The sequence below is a fragment of the Triturus cristatus genome, chromosome 1_2 (genome assembly GCF_964204655.1).
Source record: "Triturus cristatus chromosome 1_2, aTriCri1.1, whole genome shotgun sequence".
NCBI classification, from domain to species: Eukaryota; Metazoa; Chordata; class Amphibia; order Caudata; family Salamandridae; genus Triturus; species Triturus cristatus.
This window is the reverse complement of record NC_140580.1, coordinates 261,829,107-261,854,617: the sequence shown is the minus strand read 5'-3', so window position 1 is coordinate 261,854,617 and position 25,511 is coordinate 261,829,107. Positions and strand designations below refer to the sequence as shown.

Below are 25,511 nucleotides of genomic sequence, written 5' to 3'. Positions count from 1 at the left end.
CCTCACCTGGGCCCCCAGGACGCCTCAGCCGTACAGTCCCAATCAGCCATGCTTGAATTGACGAAAACAGTGTTTCGCAATTCCTCCATGCAGTCATGGACTGCTATCTGCAGCGGCACTGTGCCTGGAAGGGATATAGATATATATATATATAGATATATACACACACACACACAGACATATATAATCTGCATATCTATATAAATAAAAATATAAATGCATGCATACATATACACATACATATGCATGTTATGTACATGAAAGTTTGAAAAACACTATTAAAAGCAAAGCTAAAAAGCCACCTAATTACAAACAGAATTGCTTTAACTTAAACGAGGGCGAGACCTATTGCATTTTCAATGCTTGTTTACTTTGGTTCCATCAAGAAGGCATTCAGATGTGTCACACATTTGCCATAAATTCTGAATGTTAGCACTCTAGTTGCTCATTAGATCACTGTAGTAAAGCTACTGCTCACCAGGGAAGTCTGCTGCTGGTATTCAAAGCGCATGTTTCAGTCTGCAGGTCAGAATTTAATGAAATTCTGAAGAGGATTTGAGAAGTCAAAATGTGCCCTAATTTTTCTTTCTGCAGCACTAATCATAATTTCTATGGCAAAATTAACCCCCTCATTTTGTTCCTTTGCAAATTAAATGTTTTAAGTGTTACCACTTTATTCCAATCAAGACGGCTTCAGGTGTGTCATACTTTTGTCATAAGTAAGACTGTTAGCGCTCTAGTTGTTCTTTGGAACACTCTGGGAAGCTGCAGTAGAACACAAATGAATCAACTGACAGTCTCTGCCCTTGTTGGATGTACATGTTTTACTGAGAATGTCAGACTTCATTCTCACATGACTGAGAAAGAATTTACTGAAAATATGCTCTCAGTTTAGCTTTTAGATCACCTTCCAAACCTCTGTGGGAAAAGCATGAGAAAATAGTTCTCTCAAACATGATTCATGATATCCCAGCAGAAGGCTTTTTCACATGGTAAAATCACCTTAGAACACACCACAATTCCTAAAATGAGTATGGTACAATCAACAAATGATTTATAATATAACTAAAGTCTTAAAACCTTTTAACTGCAATGCTTTTTAGGTCTCGGGACCATCCGGTCGGCAGACCGGAAGTCCGGAGATTTAATGTCTTTGAGAAGAGGGGCTTGCACCCGCCCCTCTTCTCTCCTGTTCTCCATTGGCTGGCCTCTTAAATGCTGGCCAGCCACTGGAGAAGAGGTCCAGTCACTCCTATTATGCCCCGTCCTTTTCGGATCGGGGGGCGTGTTTTTTGCGAGAAGTCTCAGGGAGGAGACAACAGCAAAACACGCCCCCAAATCCGAAAAGGACGCTGCGTTTCTCCGAGGCAGTTCTTCTCAGCCTCGGAGAAAGGCGGTGGTGTCCCTGCGGCTCGAGCCCGTAGCTGTTCAGCCCTTACCTTGTATCCCCGGAGCCAACTCTCGGTTCTCAGCGCTTTCAGGCCTCCACAGTACCTCAGGTGCTCCCGGGGCATCTTTTTTCCCTCTTTCCTCTGTTACGTATTCAACGCCCTCCCTCAAACCCTGCCCAGCAACAAACAGGAGTACTTTCGTAACTGGGAAATACTATGCAGAATTCCGACGATCGATGCAAATTTAGTATGCACAGTAACTCCCATTAACTCATAATTCAATAAATTAGAGATTAAACTGCCGAAAGATTCGCGTGAAGCACGAGTCACCGACCACTACTGCTCACGAGTCTCGGTCATGTGAGAGACCGGCTGTCCTTGTGAACAGGTCCTTTCGACTGCCGCGGTGACTTCGAGTCGTGACAGAGTTCAAGCATCGCCCACTGTAGACCACCATGGATCAGCCAGCAACCTTGACTAAGCCGAAAGAGGCTGACTCCCCATCAAGAGCGCCAGCCAAACCACAAATAAAACGATCCTGCCGAGTATCTACCCTCTGAAGAAAGGTAGGACAGGAGGCACGTGTAGACTCCGTAACCAATCAGCACATTGAAATTCTTTGCGGAGCACTAGGATTGGCCGAGGTGCCGCCAATTGCTCCAATGATTGCCCTTATTGCACATTACCAGTACCTCCCACTCTCACAAGACTCCCTGAATATGTTTTGCAATGGGATCTGTTTGGTATGCGACCCGGAAGTGCTGGATTTACAGGCAAATGACATCCGTGAAAAGATCAACAATGGACCATAGACTTAAAGCTGAATTCACGGGCGGCTCTGTAAGTAGTCTGGTTGTCACTTTGCCTATACCAGATTTGTTTATTCAGACAGTAGTTTCAGGTTGTATCTGTAGTCTGTCAGATTCTCCCTCGTAGAGAAGCTGACATTCCGTAAGGCGAAAGAGCACTAACTTTTTCATTTGTTGTGCATTGATAATAGTGCAATCATTCGATATATTACTATATTAAAATAACTTCAGCATTATTATCCAGATCTGAAGTGGTAATCTTTAAAAAAAAGTACTGCACTAACGTTTTATTCGATTATTATATTTGCCATCGCTTCTCTGCTTATAACAGTCCAGTAATCGCCATATATGACTAAGCAACATGTGTGCATTGTTGCACCTGTTCATGTAGTGTACTCTGAAGTGCATTTTCTGTGAAGGAAGATGAGTCTATGTTTGTAGCCACTCCCCGCCGCACAGCGCCTGATTTCCGGCTCAAAGGTACATTCCTGTCCCACGTTCCTCTTCTGACTGCATGCCAGAGCTCTCCGCTTCTAAAAGTACTTCCTGCATTTCAGCAGCTCCGGCCTGCCGGCTCTACTGATAGATTATGCGTCATCAGACAAACGAAATTGTCAACGTGCCTGGTTCCGAAGCTGCAGCAGAATTTCTCGATCATACCATTTGCTCCCCTTTAAGTCAGCTACTTGTTTAGTCTGTAGAATCAAAGCCTTGTTACCAAACCCCGCGTATTGTGCGCAGCTGTGTCTCAATCTAAAAAAGCTTCACAAATTGAACATTATTTAAAGTGATGTAGTGTGCACAATAGCACAGTACAGGAGTGTGTTCTTGGATGTATGCTTAGTAAATACATCCATCGGTGTGCGGTTTACGTCCTTCCACCTTGAATACCACTTCAACGATTGTGTGTGATTCTGGAGGAAAAAAAACTCTTGAGGACACCGACTCTGCAGAAACTTCCTCCACAAAGCTGACTCCTCAATGTTTCCTGATTTACTGGCATTCCTAGGACATCAGGTTTTAAAAAAAACCCTGCAGTTCGTTTTTTTCCAGTATCATAGATCCCCTGTTTCCCTTTCACATGGGAGCTCCCTTTGGTGGGTTTGTGAGGTAATCCTGACGCTGGTTGGTGCTAGCTAGCTGTACCACCACAGACTGGCTTCTCCACCTCTGCGCCATGGCTGGGGTGCTCTGCTGTACCAACAGCAGCCCTTCACACCCACGAGCCGCTTCCCATCCGTGCACCTCAGCACCGTGTCAGGGGAGGGACATCACAAGAGGGGGTCAAAAGGGCATTATGTGCCCCAGCTACCGCGCCATTCCAGGGCCCGCATCCCTAATGCACAATGAATGTTCTTTCACCTGTATCCCTGCTGCGCCTGTGTAAGGCCTTAGCATTCTAATAATACTTCAATGTCTGCCCCTCCCTGACACCAGCCCTTTGAGGGGTCGATGGGTAGTATTGAGTTTACTCTAGCAAGCCAGGACATCTCGAGTCCTGCTCTGGCTTAATCTCTCTGCACATAAGTGTTCAAATTAATTTACTCGGCAAAGCGCACGCTCGGGTACTGCGTCCTTCCTACCCACCCGGAAATACCCAAAGGTCCCATTTCAGCTGTCTCCGTGACTACCTGGTATAGACTGCACTCGCCTTCAGGCCACTCTACTCGATGCACCAGAAGTTCGCAGTGCCTCCTGGAAGCAGACATGGGTTACGTGAGCCAGGACTTCTCCCTCAGTAGAGAGAACGCAAGAATGCACCCCCTCTCGGTTTATGTACCCCCTCTCGGTTTATGCACCCCCTGTGAGTGTATGCACCCCTTCTCGGTTTATGCACCCCCTGTGAGTGTATGCACCCCCTGTGAGTGTATGCACCCCCTCTCGGTTTATGCACCCCCTCTCGGTTTATGCACCCCGGATCAGTGGGTTAATGTGTTTGCTGCAGAGGTCTCTGTGTGTGTGTGTGCGTGTGCGTGTGTGTGTGTGTGTGTGTGTGTATGTGTGTGCCTATGTGTGTGTGCCTCTGTGTGTGTGTGTGTGGCTTTTTTTGAAGGTGGCTCTATGCGTGGGTGGCTCTGTCTGTGTGTGGGTTGCTCTATGTGAATAGCTGTGTAGGTGGTTCTGTGTGTGTGGGTGGCTTTGTGTGTGTGGCTCTGTGTGGGTGCAAATGCAATAGGTCTCGCATTTGAGACAGATTAAGCTATTGACATTGTAAATAACAATGCAGTTTCTTTAAAATGTTTCAAAAACAAAAACAAACAAAAATAATGTCATGAGCAATGCCAATAGCTCTAACTTTAACAATGCCGAGACCATTGCATTGTAAATGCTTGTTAATGGGGTGCTATCATGTATATTGGTCCCAAGATGGCTGCCAACACTTCTTGGCTGAAGTGCCGACAGGCAATCGGATCTCACGATTAGATGTGTGGTTAGGCTCCGCCCAGATATATGTGTTTTTACTTTTGATTTTATCAGGAACTACTGAATGGATTTAGGCAAAATTTGGAGTAATTCCGTTCAGCAGTTCGGGCTGTAGCTGAGACTAAAGGTTCCTATGGAAAATTGCATGGGGAAAACACTTTTTGGGACCCCCTTTTATTCCTCGGCCCTTGCTTGATGAATCATCCCGAGACTTTCAGGATAGGAGCGGGCCACGAGTTTTGAAAATTTTGCGAAGATTCGTCAACCGGCGCCAAAGTTATTCCAAATAGAATGTTGCGGATTTCCTATGGATTATTATATATATATATATATATATACATATATATATATATATATATACATATACATACATACATACATATATATATACATATATACACACACATACACAAAATTACCACAGGAACGACGAAAATGTCGGCTGACGCGCTAAAAGACCGTGAGGCAGCAGCCTCAGAAATGTTCGACAATGTACCCCCAGCCAGCAATGTGTTTAATCAACCTGGGGCCAATGTCACGAAAAAAAATTATGATTTGAAAAGTAAAATGAAAGCGCTGGAAAAGTTGATGGGCGGAGAGCAGGGAAAATGGTGGTAACATAAATCACTTCAACGATACCTGAACATAGGGCGAATTCGAGAGGGTTGCGTATTTTAACTGCGCCTTGCTATGAGCAGCCTAATCCAGAAATGATGAAGGAATGGGCCCAATGCAACCTGGACTCATCGAGAAGATTAGTTGAAATAGTCAAATATGCGGAAATCGATAGGACTATGCTACAACCCCGCATTGAAAAACTGTCTGATGAAATCACTGCCATTGGTCTCTCTGATGAAACAGCCAAATTAAAAAATGAAATTACTATTCGTTTGCGCAAAGAAGAGGATGAAATAAAAGAACGAAAAGCGTTCAAATTCCATCGGGACCGAGTGGATTATGAAAGCGGCCGTATTTTTACATTCTCACGCAAATATAAAGTTATGAAGTCATCCAAATATGCCACCTCCAATGCCCAAGAATCTTGAACCTTCGTGAACAGACATACCACGGCGGATACGTCCAACTCGGATCTCAGCTCGGCACTTGAAAGTGAAGCAGAGGGAAACCCGAGTAGACCTCTGCTCAGCGGGATCCGTGTCACACCATCACCCGCAGAAGAGCTGAATTTTTTAGTGGAAGAACGGAGAGCAACTCTCCGACCACGGCGCCAGAAACAACAAGCAGACAGAGGAGAAACTACAGGCGGAGGCAGAGGCGAAAGGCAGGAAAACAGAAGAGCACCGCACGGCAACAACAAAAAACGCGGGAGGAGCTGGTGGAACCGCCGATAAAACACGCGAGAAGAAAAGAACGGCGATTAATCTGAAGCTTTGCTCAATCAAGCGGAAATACAAATACTGGCCCTCTGCTTGTCTTTTTGCAATGAATCCAATTTCGATTATCCCAACACCAGTATGGATATTTACAAATTTGTGAGAAAATTAAAACTCCAAAAATTCCATGCAATGAAAAAAACAAGAGCAGAAGCTGCTATAACTCTTGAAAAATCTCCAGAAACAGAGGAATTCACACAGACCAGGTTCCCAACTGACCAATCATTGTTACAAGTTTTAACTGATTTACATCAGGAAAATCAAAATGTGGAAGAGGAAGTGCTTTCTCCTACCCTGATTACTAACACTTTGGCCACACAAGACATTCACAGCAGAAATACTCCCTTCAAAAAGAAATCAAAGTTTACGCCAATATTATTAAGAGATCGTATTGTCATTTTTTGTGAAAATATAACAAGCCAAATCAAATCTTTAAACTACACAATTTCCAACTCAAGGAAGAAAATCACTAATCAAAACAGACAATACTATCAACTTATCAACAAATTACAAACAGACAAAAATGTCATAATGAGAAACTCTGACAAACGGGGGAATGTCGTTCTGTGGACAAGGAAGGACTACATGTTGGAAGCACTGTCTCAGCTTAATGACCGATCATGCCATCGGCTCAGTAAATCAGTGGCCTTAAGGGAAACTGCCAATGATTTTTATGCGAAACTGGTGGACTGGAAGAGCGCGGGATTACTAACTATGGATGAATACCAGTTTATTAGAAACGATCACCCAACCGTCCCCAACATCTACTTCATCCCCAAAATTCATAAAAATACCTCCAAGCCACCAGGCAGGCCCATTATATCTGCAAGAGCAAGTTTATTAGAAAATGATTCCAAATATATAGACTTTTTTCTCCAAGAATGGTTGCAAAGTCTAACATCCTGCATTAGGGAGACTAGTGACTTTTTATCCAAAATAAAGGACTTTCAATAGAACCAACAATTTTACCTTTGGATGTATCCCCCCTGTACACTTGTATTAATCACGAAGATGGTCTTCGTGCAGTGGAATTTTATTTTAACAAAAACAAGGCAACTTTCCCCCAACACGATGCTATGCTGCTGAATACGATTAGTTTGTTTAAATAATATTTTTTTATTTGACAAAATGTTTTATCAGCAAATGCGGGGCGTTGCCATGGGAGCCAGCTTCTCCCCCAGCTACGCCTGTCTATTTATGGGCTGGTGGGAGAAGCTGGTTCTCAGGGGGGCACACAAGGGATTTTGATGACCATGTGAAAATGTACTATAGATACATAGACTATTTATTGTGTGGGATGGATCAAAAGAGCTAGCTATGAATGGTCACCAAAAATAATGAAAATTATGTGAATCTAAACTTCCCTTCCACCATAAGCAATCTAAAAATCAATTCATTGGACATTGAGGTCTGTATTAAAGGCAAATTGGAAACCAGACTTTACAGAAAGGAAACTGCGAGAAATGCGGTATTACACTTTTCCAGTTTCCATCCTCGACATCTTGTACATAGTATCCCCTATGGGGAAATGTTACGCCTAAAAAGAATCTGCAGTAACCAAAAAGACCTGGCACAAGCCCAACAGCAGAGCAAGAATAGATTTTTGGCCAGAGAATATCCCCTCAAGACCATACAAGAAGCAATTTACAAAACCCACATTTTGATCAGAAATGAACTGTTAATTCTCAAGAAATCCAGAAAAGAAATGCAGACCAAAAGTTCTAGCCCTGATGACTTGAGACTTATCACTACCGGTAGCGCCCAAGAAAAATCCATTAAAAAAAAATTGTATATAAAAATTGGGATCTAGTCAAAAGTGATCCCGTATAGGTCATGAACTTTCTGTAAAACCCAGTATCTCTTACAAAAGGGCTCCCTCAATGCACAACAGTTTAGTCTCTAGCAGTCCCGAATCATCCAAGTTTACGAACTGGTTGACTGTCGCTAACGGATTCACTAAGTGCAAGATGTGCAAAGCATGTCAATATGGTACCAATAAAAAAAAGTTATTGTACTGCTTTTAGCAAGCAAGAGGTAAAAAACAACAAACCTTTGCATTGATAAACTGAGATTGCGATATATGTTCTTGAATGCACATGCTCACTCAAGTATATAGTTAGTACCAAATTAAGAGTGAACAAAAAAAAAAATCCTCCAACACATCAGGGCCATCAACAATAACGATCCCACTTAGCCCGTCGCCAGGCATTTTTCAGAAGTCCACAATAACAATCTAAAGGACTTCTCATACCATGTGATTGATGCCATACCGAAGACCAAACGAGGCGGTGATAGAGAATACCTACTGAGAAAACTCGCTATATCCTTAATATGGATAGCAAGTCTCCGGGAGGGCTGGATAATACTGAGGATTTATATACCCGTTTATAATTTGACTGGATCTGTCTCTAGACTCCGCGCGTCCTTTTACCATTTTGAATAATCTGCATTATATTCAAGCCTTCATACAAAATCTGTTTAGCTCTATGTACTGTATTTACGCTGTCCCACAACCAATCTATATGTTTCCAACTTAAACGCTTTTTATTGAAACCAATGGGACATATATTCTTGACGTAAACCGAGGCTGCTAAATCACTTGAACCACTTAACATAATGGTTTTTTTTTTAATCACACTACACTAAGTTGCACTTTATATTCCAACACACAAGGGTTTTTATTCATTTTTTTAAAGATGAATAGGGTGATTGCAGGTAATACACAGCACTTTATTAAGTATGTTCAAAACTGAAGGTGGCAAACTTTCAATTATTGTTTCCGAACACATTGTAATACCCAGTCTATTTGAATCTTTAGTTTGATCCTTACCTTTAAGAAGACTGATGGTATCTTCAGAGATACTGAAATTAGAGAATGCACCTTCCTCCTGCTCTGCTGTTAGCTCCTGAAAAAGGCAAAGAAAAAAATGACATTAGGAAAGTAGTGCTTGGTTGTTTAACATCATCAATTCAAGTTTATTAATTTACTAAAGATGAAACATTGAAAAAAAATTTTTTTGCTATCTGCACCATCGCATTAAGTCTACAAAAAGATGACACTTCATTTGTTCATTCAGCCACTAAAAAACTTAAGAACATTCGATTTATAACAGAGCAGGCCTTTATGTATCTACATTTCTTCATGGCACTAAAGGGACAGAACACTAACAGACCTGGTCAGAAAGCTTTCAGAGCAGAATTCAAAGTTAGAAAGCCATGATTTTAGGTGTCCCCAAAGTTTGGCGTATTAAGCTTAGTACGGAGGTTTATGAGTACGGTGTTTATCTGCTGTTGTGGAAAAACAGCAGTCTCCAAATGCAACTGTTCTCGATCTAGGGAGTTATCTGTAAAAAAGAGGCTGGCAAAGCCAAAGTGGGAATTATCGCAGTAGGGAACACATTTAGAGGCCAAAAAAGCCATGGCCTTTTAGATGTAGTGCTTTGTGCACAATGGTTTATGCTTTGAAAGAAACTCAATAGTAGATGGACCGCCAATGTAGACATCTTAGCACCAGCATGATGCATGTTCTCTTTGGGTTATCAGTAATGACACAGGCAGCTACAGTTTGAACAAAGCCAATGGAGCAGATTTTGAAGGGACACCGAACAGAGTTGATACAGTTAAGACTTGATTGGATGACGGTGTTAAACATAACATGCAGATTGTGGTCAATAACGGTCAGGATCTTCTTAACCCCTTTGCTGCTAGCCCCACACCCTCCCCCCCCTTCGTTGCCATGCCTTTTTTTGGCTATTTGGGGTAGTTCGCGCTTAGGCCCCTGTAACTTTTTGATCACATGAGGATCCACGCCAAATTTGCATCCTTTTTTTCCAACATCATGGGGGTTCTAAAGGTACCCAGTGTTTGTGGATTCCCCTGGAGGGGACCCAGAATTGAGCCAAAATAAAGCTAAATTCTTTCTTTGGGGGGGGGGGGGGGGGGGGGGAAATGGGAAAAAAGGGATACAGATGAAAATGTCTTTTTCCCTGCAAATGGTATCAAAAAAGGGGTTGTGATGCTAAAATCACCATCTTCCCGGGACAAGCAGACTTATCAGAAACCCAAACTATTTTACACAGTTTTGGCATTTTTCTGGGACATAGCTTATTTTTGCTATTTTTTGTGCTTTCAACCTCTTTCCACTTAATGGTAGAAATGGGTATGAAAGCAATAATGGATCCTGGAAAGCTATACATTTTTTTAAAAGTAGACAAAATTCTGAATTCAGCAAGGGGTCATTTGTGTAGATCCTTCAAGGTATCTTTATTGAAACTAACCGTTTAATATGGGATAAATTTAAAATTAGTTGAAAAAAACAGCCATTTGTGTCAACGTTTTCACCTGTAACAACTTCTAAGTATGACAGCTGTTTGAAAGCAGTATACCGTTGCATCCGCTGAACCTTTCTGGTTGTGGGGATATATAGGACTTCTAGGTTCACCAAGAACCCGACGAACCCAGAGCCAATAACTGAGCAGCGTCTTGCAATGGTTTTTTATTTATGTACCGGGTATATAGCAATTAATTTGGGAAAATATATACACATGAAAAAATCAGTATGAAAGGCACCTACGTGTTTCTGAAATTGGAACAAAATGTAGAGTTTAAAAACAGTAGATATTTGCACATTTCCCAAATCGTGAGTACCCATACTAGCATGAGAATTATCGGTAATTTTTCAAAAGGACTTTCTTCTTTTATTTTTTTTTTACACATTGTCTTTCATTTGGAAGGCAGAAATGCATCGAAAGTCGATAGGTAATAACAGTTGCTCTACAATTCTGTGTCACCCCAAGTCTCCCGACAAAAATGGTACCTCACTTCTGTGGGTAGGCGTAGTTCCTGCGACAGGAAACAGCCCAAAACGCAACATGGACACACCACATTTTCACAGGGAAAACGGACCCTTTTTTTGCTAAGTGCCTAGCTCCAGATTTTGAACCCTAACTCTACCAGCACCTAAGGAAACCTAGCAAACCTATAAATTTTTTTAAACTAGACACCCAGGGGAACCCAGGATGGGGTGACTTGACTGGCTCTCACCAGGTTCTGTTACCCAGAATCACTTGCAAACCTAAAAATTAGTTTGAAAAAAAACACATTTTCCTCACATTTTTGTGGTGGAAAGTTCTGGAATCTGCTTGGATCCACAAAATTCCACCCATCCTGCATTACCCAAGGTCTTCAGAGAAAAATGGTACCTCACTTGTGTGGGTAGGCCTAGTGCCCGCGACAGGCAACGGCCCAAAACGACACGTGGAAACACCACATTTTCACAGTGAAAACTGACCCTTTATTTGCAAAGTGCCTAGCTGTGGATTTTGAACCCTAGCTCTGCCGGCACCTAGGGAACCCTAGCAAACCTATGCATTTTTGAAAACTAGACACCCGGGGGATTCCAGGGAGGTATGGCTTACCCAGAATCCCCTGCAAACCTCAAATTTAGCAGAAAAAAATCACTTTTTCCACACATTTGTGTAGGGAAAGTTGTGGCATCAGCGGGCTGACACAAATTTCCTACCACCCAGCGTTCCCACAGGTCTCCCGATAAAAATGGTGCCTCACTCGTGTGGCCCAAGTTTATCGGGAGACCGCTGGGTGGTAGAAAATTTGTCAGCCTGGTGATGTCACAACTTTCCCACACAAAAAACAGTGGAAAAAGTGATATTTTTCAGCTAAATTTGAGGTTTACAGGGAATTCTAGGTAAGAAAACGTTGGGGGATCCACGCAAGCCATACCTTCCTGGAATCCCCTGGGTGTCTAGTTTTCAGAAATCTGTGGGTTTGATAAGTCTCTCTAGATAGCCGCCGAGCACGGGGCCAATAACCCAGGTGACCCCCCCTTGCAAAAACAAGTTGTTTTGTGATAGGCAATTTTGATGTCGCCTCAATACGTTTTGGGCCCTTGCCTGTTGCGGGTACTTAACCCACCCACACAAGTGACATACAATTTTTCTCGGAAGACTTTGCGGAATGCAGGGTGAGTGGAATTTTGTGGATCCACACAGATTCCAGAACTTTCCACCACAGAAAAGTGAGGAAAATGTGTTTTTTTTTATATACATTGAGGTTTGCAAGGGATTCTGGGTAACAGAACCAGGTGAGAGGCACACAAGTCACCCCACCCTGGATTCCCCTTGGTGTCTAGTTTTTAAAAATGTACAGGTTTGCCAAGTTTCCCTATGCGTCAGATGCGCTAGGGCCCAAAATCCACAGGTAGGCACATCCTAAAGAAAATCCAGTTCCTTCTGCCGTCCTGGGGAGGGGGGAAATCAAGGGCTATTGCCCCAATATGCCCCCAAGAGGGGGCAGAAAGACTGTGGCTATTCTTTTGGGGGTTGGGGGCATTGGGATGCCCATTCTGGGAAGCCCCCTACCCTACTAATAGAAAATCCAGCATAATCGCTGGTGCCAGGTGGACTCTCTGCCCCCCCCCCCCCTCGGGAGGGCAGATCAGGTACTACTGCCCCCATCTGCCTCCTGGGGGGCAGAAAGGCTGTGGCATCTTTTTTGGGGGTTGTGGGGGTATTGGTATGCCCATTGTGGGCACCCCCACCCCGAACTTTTGAGAAACAATCCCTGGTGGCTAGTGGGCTTTCTGCCCCCCCCCGGGGGGGGGGGGGCAGATTGGGGGCTACTGTCCCCATCTGCTCCCCAGGGGGGGCAGAAAGACTGGAATTTTGTGGGGGAGAAGTGGGGGCATTGGCATGCCCATAATTGGCAGCCCCACCCTTATAAATGTTCAAAAAAATCCCTGGTATCTAGTGGGCTTTCTGCCCCCCCCCCCCCCCCCAGAGGGGCAGAAGGACTGATTTTATGGCCAGGGGGGGTAGGGGCATTGGCATGCCCATATTGGGCAGCCCCCACCCCTAAATAAAATGAAACCAAAAATTCCTGGTATCTAGAGGACTTGGGGGGCTGATTGGGGGCTGCTGCCCCATCTGCCCCCGGAGGGGGGGGCGGGGGGTTTAGGGGGGGCAGAAAGACTAAATTTGTCCAAAATAATATGGGGGGAGCAAAGGCCCCTGCCCAAACAGGGATCCACTAGGGAGGAGTATCATTCCAACGATAACTCTCCTGACTTTCTACGTGCTCAGGGGGCTGAGATGCCATGCGCGCGATCTGCATTGCAATGAAAATGCAAATTGGGCCTCGGGAGTGTGGGGAAGCTCTTCCCGCCCTCACGAGGCCAAGAAAAAAAAAAAAAAAAAGGGAAATCCATCTGCTGTCTGCAGCAGAGGGATTTAGTGCCCCTGTTCTCATGACGGAATGGTTCAGTCATGAGCAGAGGTGCTCATGACAGCTGTGCTCATGACGGAACCATTCCGTCATGAGCACCGAAGGGGTTAAGAATACATTTAAACGAGTTAAGCAGGTGTCAATAACTTTTGTGGCCTGGGCCTCCAAAGACAGTGTGATCAAACAGAACACCAAGATTGCGCATTACTTCACAGGGTGCAATCAGCAGACTTTTGATTTCTAATCACAAGGACACATTCCGCTTTAAGTTGCTGAATAGCTAAGTAGAACTTGTAGTATGTGTACTAGTACACATGGAATTTTACTGAAAGCAAAAGACCCTTGGCTCCGCAACAGAGTATGCCAACCCAAGCAGCTCACATTTTTAATACTTAGGATCACAAGTATTGCATTTACTCTATCAGTTAACAAATCTAGATACCAGACGATGTTAGAACTTAACTACACAATGAAGAGCAGAAGAGGATTCAGAACTACTTCACATTAACCAAGTGAGAGCCCAAGAGGAACGAGAAGAAATCCCTGTGCAGTTCTAAGTGATTGAAACTTGTGTTTGATAAATAGTAGATTGGCTATATGGCCTTTCCTTGGGATCCCAAGGCAGTCAGGAGTTTACTGGGCAGCACCCTGAGTGGGTAATAGCATTCTGTGGGAAGCTGGCTGTGTATACCATACTAAAGTAAGGTATAGTGTGCACAGAGTCCAGTGGATCCCCAAAGGTAGGCAGAGGTAAAAGTAGATGGTACCTTACTATTTGTGGTAGTGTAGGCAAGCAGTAAGGCTTTATCAGAGGGTAGTGTTAAACATGTATTGTACACACTCGGGCAGGAATGGTTTCACACACACAAAGACTGAACTCTAACCAATTTGTTTTGTGTAAAAATATTATTTAGTTGTATTTTATTTCTAGAACCAAGCCAGGCCTCGTACAGGTAAGCGTAATAGTACTTTGCAAGAATAATACAGTTGAATACAGTTTGAATGAAGTTGAATGCGATTGGATACGGATAACTCACTTGTTCATAACCAGTTGAAATTACTTTTCAGGTCACTATTGAATTACTTTTTAAGTTACTTTACAGATTACTTTTCTGACTGTTGATTTCCTCCAGAAAGGGGCTGCAAGTGTTGTCGGGAGATTTGAGGTAGGTCAGGGATCCCAGGACAGGATCACCGGGGCCAAGTCTGTGGGTATCCTCCTTCCTTCAGCACCGCTCTTCAGTTCTTCTTGTCCGAGGACGCAAGGTTCAGGGTTGCCCCTAAATTCTAAATTTACGGGCGTTTCAGGTAGGTGGAGGTTGAGACCAATGGGTCCCTTCCTTGGGGTGGGTACACCCCCTATTATACCACCTTAATCAGCGTGCATTTAATGTGCTGAGAAATTTGATATCAATTGTTCATCTTTATTCGGTCAAAAGATGTTAAACCATAAAAGCACATTAAGATTAACAGACATATATAATAGATAAAATACATCAATCCATTTCAACGCTGTTTTATTACCACATCAATTTGCACATAGAATAATATAAGATAGCTAAAAACTAAGAATCATGCTTCATATTTAAAAATTCATTCTGAACCCGTCCAAGAATTCACCTATACCGTGTGATAACTTATGTCCGTTAAAAAGTTTTAACAGTGTAAACATAATAGAAAATACAGGAAGGTAAAAACGTCAAATCTGGGTCCGCCATACGATCCTATTTTCATTTGTTCGCTATAACACTTGTAAATAAAATTGTGAATAAAACAATGATGTATATATATTCAGTATAAAAAGTAACAAACATCAGATTTCACGCGTGGTTTTTTATAAGCTGCTACCCCGTGCATTGGGGTGGTCTGTATCCTCTAGCCATAAGGCCTTCCTTGCATAAAAAAACAGTCCATAAAAAGGATGACATTCTTACACAGATATCGATTGCGGGTAGGGACTGTAGAAAAAGATATGCCGGGCGACACCGAGTGAAATCTAGGTGTTTTAAAAAGCTTGATCTATAGAATTTCCTCCACTTTTTATAAAATTTACAAAAGAATACCATATGCATTGTAGACTGTGTTGAAACATTATCACAAGTACATTTTGATAGATTAGAGGACCAATTATTTTGTTCAGGGACGGTGACCATGCGATGAAAAATGTCTATTCTAAAACAAGCTAAAATACAGGTGTTTTTGAGGCGGTACAAGTCTAAGGTATAGTTGCATATTGTAACTGGTTAAAATGAGCTGGTTTCTTAAAAAAGTAGGTTTTAACATTCCCACAGATATCCGAACGCTCTCTAGGTGTGTTAGACAGTTGGCCCTCAGATCTTTCCTATTTTATTCAACCAGACATTCAGAGTTAGCTAAATATTCTGGATGCCCCAAATCCTGACAAAAGCATTCTATATATCTCAACCATGGGATGAGTCAGTACAGGGATGGCCTTCGGCAATCCCTTATAACGAGCCGGTTTAGGGCGGTTGTGAGAAAGTGGCTCTCTATATACTGTTCCCAAATAGGTACAGTGTGTACAGAGTCCACAGTCCCCAGAGGATTGGCAGAGGTTAAAGTTAAATATAACCTTACTCTCTAAGGTGGTAGCTTGGTCGAGCAGTAAAGCCGTATCAGAGGACAGTGTAAAGCATTTGTTGTACACACAGTCAGCAAATGGTCTCACACACTCAAGAACTGAACTCTAGGCCAATAGTTTATCTAAAAAATACATGGTTGTTTTATTTTAGAACCAACAATCGGTATCAAAATATACTTTCTCAGAATGAGATGCTTTAGTTAAATACTTTTGCAAAATGCAATTGACTTTTGTAGGTAATAGTTACAGGTTGTTGCAATGGGCAACACAATTTCAAACACAATAATACATTGAGCTCAATGTGATTTTTAAGTTATTTGCAATAGATTTCTTTCAGGATTACTTTTCTAACTCCAGGACTGGATCCTAGATTCAGTCCTGGGACAGTTCTTAGAAACAAGTGAGTAAATTCGTTTTAGTTACTGTTGAGATTTTTAAGCAATATCTTGCTATTTTAAAAGTTGACCCTTAGATGAAATTTCATAGTAAAACAGTCAATGGTTTACTATGGAAGAAAATGTAGGTTACGGGTAAAGTATGTTCTCGTTACAATTGTAATCGAGGGCTGGGCTCCTAGGCTCAGTACTGGGACCAGTATCTAAAACAGGTAAATAATTACGTTTTCACAGTTGGTACGATTTTTAAAGAATATTTGTAGTTTGCAAAAATCGACACTTAGAAGAAATTTCACAGAAAACAGTCAATGATTTCCTATGGAAGAAAATTGGGTTAGTGGTAAGTACGGTTTAAGTACTTTTCAGAGTCAGTGCTGGGCACCAAGATCCGGCACTGGGATCTCTCCCAATAGCAGGTGAGTATTTCCGTTTTCGTTACTCGGTTGATTTTAGGTGAATATTTTAAGTTTTAGAAACTCCACACTTATATGAAATTTCAGAAGAAACCAGTTAATGTTACCCTATGGAAGAAAAGTGAGTTATCGGCTTTTGGGTAAGTACTCAACGAGCAGAGTTGAGGTTCTGGGCACAGACTCAGGGGTCTCCCGGGGTCAGGTTGGTACAGTTGTTACACCCTCAACGACACTGGGGCGGCCGGGTGCAGAGTGAGTTAGCCCCAATGTTATCCTAAGGGAGGCAGGGGGACCTTGGTTGGTGGCTGCGGACTAGTAGGCCACGCGGCTGTGGGAGCTGGGCTCCTGGTCACTTGCTCAGGGCAAAATGGGGAAGTAGGTAGGAGTAGAAGTTGCACTGCCAGGGCCACTCGGGCGGCTGGGTGCAGGGTGCTTTTGAGCCTTTGGGCGCTCAATGGATTTCAATGGCAAAGCTAGAGGACGAACAAAGACTGCAAGCTCGGGGACGAAGATTCTTCAGGTGCCACCACCACTTCGAGAGGTAAGTTGGGTAGTTTGAGGATAGGTAGGTACCCAGGAGTCAGGAGTCAGGCGCAGGGGGCCGCAGGGCGCCAGGGTGCCTATTGATGGCGTGAAATCTTACCCTCTGTTGATCGCGGGTGGGGGGGGGTCCCCGGTTCTGAGACTGCAGGATGTCATGAGGAGCGTCGAGGTGGGTCCTTGGGTGCCAGATTCGGGGTCACAGTCACGGGGGGGGGGGGGGGGGGGGGGGGGGGGGGGGGGGGGAGTCCTCTGGGTCTTTGTCCACTCCCGGCACAGGCCAGGCTTGGCGGGTGCAGAGTGTGCAGGGTTCGCGGTTCCGGGTTGATGCCAGGGGTTTAGAAACTTGCTTCGAGCAGAGCCACTGCTCATGGGAGTCGCAGATGCTCAGAGTTACAAGGGAGCCAGGTCTTCCGGGGTGTGTGGGATAGCAGTTGTTGTCTTCCTCTTTGCAGCTGCACGGCAGGTCTTTTCTTCTTGTTCGTTTGCTTTTTCGGAATCTGGAATCTAAGGAAGGAAGGTTCCGGAGTTCCCCTAAATACTAGATTTAGGGGAGTTACAGGTAGGTAAAGGGCAGGGACCAATGGGTCCCTGCCCTGGGGTGGGTACACCCCCTATCCTGCCACTCTCCTATGGGAGGGGGGCAGTAGCCTAGTGCTGATTGGGTAGGGCTTCCCATCTTCAAGATGGCGAGAGCCCGGAGATGTGCTTCACCTCGCCTCTCCCACCTGAGGGGTGGGGTTGGGAGAGGCTGGCACATCCCCGGTCCTTACTTGGGGTTTCCGGCTGTAGTGCTTTGTACATTAAATCCCACACTGGCATCAGTGAGGATTTAATGTGCTGAGAAGTTGAATACCAAAATTCTCAGTCTTCAGTGTTGCCATTATGGTGCTGTGGCGTTCGTGTTTGACGAGCTCTCAGCAACATATACTCATAAATGGCAGCACTGCACTTACAGTGCTCAGGAATGGACCTGGGTACTGTAGGGGCACAGGGCTCCTGCTCCTGTGCCCACACCACTGGCATAGGGCACCCAGCAGGAGGGGTGACTGATGTATGCCAGGGCAGAGTAGGTTGTGGACATGGCACACAGGGATGTGGGCCATGTCGACTCTGGGTTTTGTCTTGTACCCAGACACTCAGCCTGCAAGGGCAGTGTTTTTGTGTTGGGTACAGGGCCTCTAAGTGCTGCAGCCCTTAGAAACCTTCCCTGGTCACAAGGCCCTGGGTACCATTTACCTGGGGCAGACATGTGGCCAGGGTTTGCCAATTTGGGTTTTAGGGAAGGAACATAGGCCCTGGGCCCCCGATTGGCAGGAGTCCAGGGCGCACTCAACCAAAGTACATTCAGCAATTCAGTAAAAAGTGGGGGCATACCAGGCAAGAAAGATGGCACTTTCTCACAGCGGTATACTCCGACGACCATACCCTGTGCCACAACAGGATGGGCTGGATCTTGATTAGGTCAACAAGGAACGATACCCCCAACTCTGCTTGACTGCGAGAAAGTGCTATCTTTCTTGCATGGTATGCCCCCACTTTTTTCTGAATTGCTGATGTACTTTGAGTGTGCCCTGGGCTCCTGCCAATCAGGTACCCAGGGCCTGTGTTCCTTCCCTAAATACTACATTGAAGCCTAAACCCAATTGGCATCTCTGGCCACATGTCAGCCCCTGGTAAATGGTACCCAGGGCTTTGTGACCAGAGAAGGTCCCAAAAGGGCTGCAGCACTTATTGTGCCACCCTGGGAGGCCCCGTACCCTGACACACACACACTGCCTTTGCAGGCTGAGTGACTTGGTGCAGAACAAAACAGTCGACATGGCACACCTCCCTGTGTGCCATGCCCACAAACACTGCCCTGGCACACCTCAGTCACCCCTCCACCTGGGTGCACTATGCCAGTGGTGTGGGTACAAGGGCATGAGCCCTGTACCCCTACAGTACCCAAGTCCATTCCTGGGCACTGTACGTGCAGTGCTGCCATTAGGAGCATATGGTGCTGGGAGGTTGTCATCACGAACTCCACAGCACCATGATGGCTGCACTGAAGACTAAGAAGTTGGATATCAAACTTCTCGGCACATTAAACCCACACTGATGCCAGTGTGGGATTTAATGTAAGATGCACGACAGAGGGCCCCTTAGCGTTGCCCCCTGAATCAAACCTACAATCCACGTCCTGTCTGAGAGGCTGCCACACAGCAGACATGTTGCTGGACCCCTGGGTAGAGAGCCATCCGCTCTCCTGGGCCAGCAACAATGCACATCCTGGGCGAGGTGGTAGGTCTCCTCCCCCAGGATGGGCAGGGGAATCTTCAAAGGCATGCCGCCTTTGTGAGCTTCTCCAGGCCACTTGCTGTACTCAGCAACTGGCCCCCACCGGTTCTGACCCCCACTCTGGCGGGAAACCCCAAGGGAGGAAAGAGGGTGTGCCAGCCTCTGCCAACCCCACCCCTCAGGTGGGGGAGGCAAGGTGAAACATCTCCGGGCGCTCGCCATCTTGAAGATGGAGAGCCCTGCCCAATCAGGATTAGGCTACTGCCCCCCTCCCACAGGAGAGTGGCAGGATCGGGGGTGTACCCACCCCAGGGAAGGGACCCATTGGTCCCTGCCCTTTACCTACCTGTAACGCCCCTAAATTTAGTATTTAGGGGCACCCTGAACCTTCCTTCCTCAGATCCCGAATCCGAAACAAGCAAGAAGAACAAGAAGAACGAAGACCTGCCGTGCAGCTGCTAACAAGAGGAAGACACCAACTGATTTGGCCCCAGGCCTAAAGGCCTGTCGACCCTCAAACCTGCTCCTGCTACAACCCGGCGTCTCCAGTGGTCAGCAACCTCAAAATCCCCGGAGGACCCGACTGCCTTGTGACTCTAAAAAGACTGGGACTCCCACGAGCAGTGGTTCTGCTCTAAGCAAGTAACAAGCCCCTGGTGCCAACCAGCAACCGCGACTCCTGCACACTCTGCACCCACCAAGCCTGGCCTGTGCCGGAGTGGACAAAGACCACGAGGACGTCCCCCCAGCGACTGTGACCCAGAATCCAGCACCCAAGGACCCACCTCCACACTCCTGACTACGCCTGCAGCCTCAGAACCAGCGACCCCTCCAACCGCGACCAGCTGAAGATAAGATCTCCCGACGCGAAAAGACAGCCCTGCACCCGGCGCCTGCGGTCCCCTGTGCCCAGCTCCTGGGTACCTACCTAACCTACAGCTTCCCAACTTACCTCACGAAGTGGTGGTCGCACCTGAAGAATCTTCGTCCCCGAGCTTGCAGCCTTTGTTAGTCTTGGAGCTTCTCCATTGAAATCCATTGAGCGTCCGACGGCTCAAAAGCACCCTGCACCCAGCCGCCTGAGTGCCCCTGGGAGTGCAACCTCTGTCCTATTTTTCTTCCCCACTTGCCGTGAGTAAGTGACTAGGAGCCCAGCTCCCATAGCCGCGTGGCCTGCCTGCTAGCAGCCACCAACGAAAGGCCAACATTGGGCCTAACTCTCTCTGCACCCGGCTGCCCTTGTGCCGCTGAGGGTGTAACAACTGTACCTACCTGATCCTGGGAGACCCCAGAGTCTATGCACAGAACCTTAATACTGCCAGTCGAGTACTTACCCAAAAGCCGATAACTCACTTTTCCCTCATAGGGTAACATGGACTGGTTTCACTTGGAAATTCTTCTAAGTGTTGAGTTTTGAAACTTTAAAACATTCGCCTAAAATCAGCCGAACGAACGAAAACGAAATTACTCACCTGCTATCAGGAGAGATCCCAGTGCTGGATCTTAGTGCCCAGCACTGACCCTGAAAAGTCATTACAATCGTACTTACCGATAACTTGATTTTCCTCCATAAGATAACATTGCCTGGTTTTTGCCAGAAATTCTTCTAAGTGTCAAATTTTGAAACTCACAAATATTCCTTAAAAATAGTCTGTGTAACAAAAACGATTTCTTTCAACTGTTTACAGGAGATGCACCAGTGCTGAATCCAGGATCCAGCACTGAGTAAGAAAAAGTAACGATAACCCTACTTACCTGGTAAACGAATTTCCTCCCATAGGATAACATTGGTGATTCTATGTGAAAAAGTTTCTAAGTGTCAACTTTTGAAATACAATAATATTCCTTAAAAATCATACCTTTAACCAAAACACATGTACTCACCTGTTTCCAGGAAATGTCCCAGGACTGAATCGAGGATCCAGTCCGGTGGTTAGAAAAGTAATCCAAAGTCATAAATTGCATTTACTAAGAAATTCCCATTGAGCTCAATGTTAGAATTGTGTTTGAATTGTGTTGCCAACTACCTACTGTATTCAAAAGTCTATTGCCTATTGAAAGTATTTAACTAAAGCATCTCATTCTGAGAAAGTATATTTTGATACCTATTGTTGCTTCTAAAATAAAACTATATATTTTTATATACAAACCATTGGCCTAGAATTCAGTTTTTTTATTATAATTTTTTTTTATTTATATGAAAACACACCAACCAAAGACCGGTACATATAAATTAGTCACTATACGAAATACCCTCTCCAGTACATACATGTGTTCTACATAGTGCCATTCATCCCATGGCTGAATGGGGGTACATACAAAGAGGCATTCATTGTACATTTTCTGGCAGTAATGAAAGACCTGAACATACATCAGATGGCAACAGGGAGCGGGGGATGGAGAGACCTAGAACGTCACCCCTACAGGGGAGAAGCCCGCACCTCCGCCGTCAACTGGGCCATCAGCGCCTGTCTGCCTCTCTGGAGTTCGACCGTTGGAGAAATGCAGATGTCTTCTCTGTACCTATTCCATTTCCCCCACTTCTGGTCCCACTTTTTGGGGCAACCGCGACCTTTGAATACTGACTTTTCAGCCACCATGGCGCTATCCATGTCATTTGCCCAGTCAACCAGGCGCGGAACCATAGCCACCCCCCAGTGTTGTGCAATGTTCCGTTTTGCAATGATGAGGCCCATGTCTGCTGAGCCTGCGTGAGATCGGACGCCCCCCAAATGTTTAGTAAGCATAGTTGGGGAGACAACTCAAGCGATTTACCACCCACCCTCACGAGTTGGCGGGAGATTCTTGCCCAGTAGTCATGAATATGTGGGCAATCTATATCTAATGATATGAAAAAAGGTGCCCATCTGGTTGCAATGACTGAGGCAGAGTGGATCAGGGAGTCTACCAAGCCGGAATAGGAGTTAGGCATCGAAATATGCTCGGTGGAGGATCTTGAGTTGGAGCAGACGCAGGCGCATCGGGATGGCTATTTCTCGGGGTGAAGCTAGATCTTCCCGCCATTCATCCTCCTCCATTTCTCCCAAATCTCTCTCCCGCCCCAAGTTTCAACATCGGGTCGGAGCAATTGTTGACCAACTTCTTGTAGGTGAGCGAAATGGCCTTTCGGTCCATGGGATCCAACAACAAGCGGTCCTCCAGGGGGGAAGAAACAGGGAGAACACCACATGAGTGATCTGTAAGTACCCGACGGAGCCAACGGATACTTAGTTTGGAGCTCTGGGAACGATGCAAGCCTCCCCTAACCCAGATATCTCTGACCGTGGAGATTCCAATCAAATCCCACTTCTGGAACCCTGGACAGCTGCTAAGATGACCGAGAATATCGGGCTCCCACAGGGGCGTGGCTTTCGTCAGGCGCACGCACCATCCTCATTTTCTGGTGACTTCATGCCAAATCTCGACCGTGCGCACCGTTGGGCCCGTTAAGTGAAGTTTGCGGGGGTTGGTATAAAGTGCCCTATTGTAACCACCCCGACCCAAGAGTCAGTGATCCGTGCGGAAATTAGGCTTGTCGTGAGGCTCGAACACCCAGCGATTGACCACCATAAGTTGGGATGCCTGGTAATAGTCGGGAGATCTGGTAAAGCGATACCCCCATCATACCAACCCATGGTAAGCTTGTTCATTGCGATGCACAGCCCTCTCAGAGCAGTCCCCGCAATATTCCGTCAATCTGGGAGAAATAACAATCCGGGATCCGGATATGTGGATTCTGTAAAACCTAAAGAAAGCGCGGTAGCGCAAACATTTCGGAAAGGGACACACGTCCGAAAAGAGTGAGGAGGAGAGAGCGCCAATGCACGTGTCGGATCTGAAACGCTGAAGGGGTGCAAGCAAGTTACGCTTGAAGAAGAGATCAGGGTCAGGAGTGACGAAAATGCCCAGATAACGAAAACCCCGAGGTGCCACTGGGATATCAAAACCCCGAGGGCTCGCCGGGGGAGAACCCCATAACGCAAACATCTGGGACTTAGACCAATGGATCTGATATCCAGAGCGGGTGCTGAAAATATGAAAAATGTGGAGCACCCGTCGCAGCGACCGTGCAGGGGAAGCCAGGTATAAGGGGATATTGTCAGCATATAAGGAGATACGGTCCTCGTGAGATGCCTTCCACTTAAACCCCTGGATCGCACCGGACCCACACCACGAGAGGCTCCAAGACAAGGGCGAAAAGCAGCGGTGACCAGGGGCAACCTTGTCTCGTGCCCCGATGAAGCGAGAAAGTGGCGGAGCAGTGGTTGTTACAAAGACGTGTGCCGTGGGGCGGGTATACAATAGCCGAATCCAACGGATCAATTTAGGTCCAAGCCCCAGTCAGGCTAGAACGGCGAAAAGGAAATCCCACTCAATAGTATCGAAAATCATTGAGGCGTCCAAAGACAAAAGATTCCTCTTCGATGGTATGCAGTCTGCCAAGGGCTCTATGCACTCTCCGCAAGTTCCAGGCTGTGTTTCTCCCCGGCATAAACCCAGATTGATCTGGATGAACCAAATCAGCGATAAAGTGGAGAAGCCGATTCGCGAGAAGCTTTGCCAGGATCTTAGCCTCGACTGTCAAAAGGGAAATGGGGCGATAGGATTTGCACTCCTCAAGCGGTTTGTTCGGCTTATGAATGACCACTATAGCAGCAGTGCAGAGCTCTGCGGGTAAAACACCCGACTCAAAACATTAAGTATTGAGATCAAGAAGATATGGAGCCAATAGCATTGACATGGACTTGAATAGTTCAATGGGAAGCCCGTTGGGGCCCATGGCCTTCCCGGAACGGTCATCTTGTATGGCCTTTTGAACCTCCGTTACTGTGACGTCTGCCTCCAAGGTTTCTCTGTCTTGCAATGAAATAGTAGGAATATCAAGCTTAGCCAGAAGGTCTGGGAACAGGGAGGCCTGGGAATTAGGAGAGCTAGTGTATAACTCCTCGTAATACTGGAATAATACGTCAGCTAGGAGTTGGGGGTGAGTAATAAGGATACCCTCCGAGTTTGCTATCGTGTGGACCCATCTAGTCGCCTGTTCCCGCCGTTCGACTCACGCCAAGAGTTTGCCCGTCCGCTCCCCCTGCTCATAAATCTTATGCCGAGAGGTCAGCAAGCGCGCCGCATCATCTTCAAAGAGAAGCGGTCGGTAATCCTGCCGCTTGAGAGCCAGACCGTGTCGTATAGCAGGGTCAGGGTCTCGGGCGGCTGACTTCTCCAAACTCGAGACCTCGGCCTCCAACTCCGACACTCTCCTGGTCCGCTCTGCTCTATGTCCCACGATGAGTGATAATGCTCTGCCTTTAATGACCGCCCGAAAGCCCCCCCCATAACGTCTCCGCAGAATCAACAGAGCCAACGTTTTCCGCAAAATAATATTCAGCGTCTCTGCGGCGAGCATCTCTGATGTGCGGAATTTTCAACGCCCACGGATGCACAGAAATGGAGCAGGGGTGTCCCCCAGTGCGAGAGCCCTGGGTCGCCCGAACGGGGGAGTGGTCGGAGATACCCCGGGCCAGGCAACCGGACCTAGTGAAAAGTTGAACATCATGGGCATGGGTGAATAAATAGTCTATCCTCGACTGACTGCCATGTACCCCGGATTGGAACGTAAAGCAGGTGTACGACGGGTTGAAAAACCGCCAGATATCCACCACCCCCAGAGCATTCGCTAACTCGGATAATTGTGAACCCCTCAATGGATCTCCCCGGGTTGGAAGACGGTCCAAAGAACCATCCATGGTGAGATTGAAGTCCACACCCAAGACCAACACCCCGAGAGGCAAGTCAAGCAACAGGGTCCCTAAATCACGTAGCGTCAAGCACTGTATTCCGGGTGGGGGGCATAGACAAAAACAGCGTTAATAACACGCCCTTCCCAGGTGCCCGAGACCGCGGCATATCTGCCGTGGGGGTCAGTCCAGGAGTTATGAATAATGTAGGGGCAGCCCTTCCGAAGCAAAATCCCCACCACCCTGGAGCCCGAGGAAAAACCAGAGTGGACCACCATTGTGTATCCTTTCC

At 46.0% G+C, this 25,511-nt stretch overlaps 1 protein-coding gene across 2 annotated transcripts in view; it reads right to left on the bottom strand.

Moving 5' to 3' along the window:
* LOC146867129 (nucleolar RNA helicase 2-like) overlaps positions 1-25,511 on the bottom strand; it is a 796,160-nt gene that overhangs the window by 603,047 nt on the left and 167,602 nt on the right. For both annotated transcript variants that reach the window (XM_085603581.1, XM_085603582.1), the window contains one exon: positions 8,849-8,924. In XM_085603581.1, the coding sequence (XP_085459707.1) occupies positions 8,849-8,924 (76 nt within the window). The remainder of the gene's footprint in view (positions 1-8,848; positions 8,925-25,511) is intronic.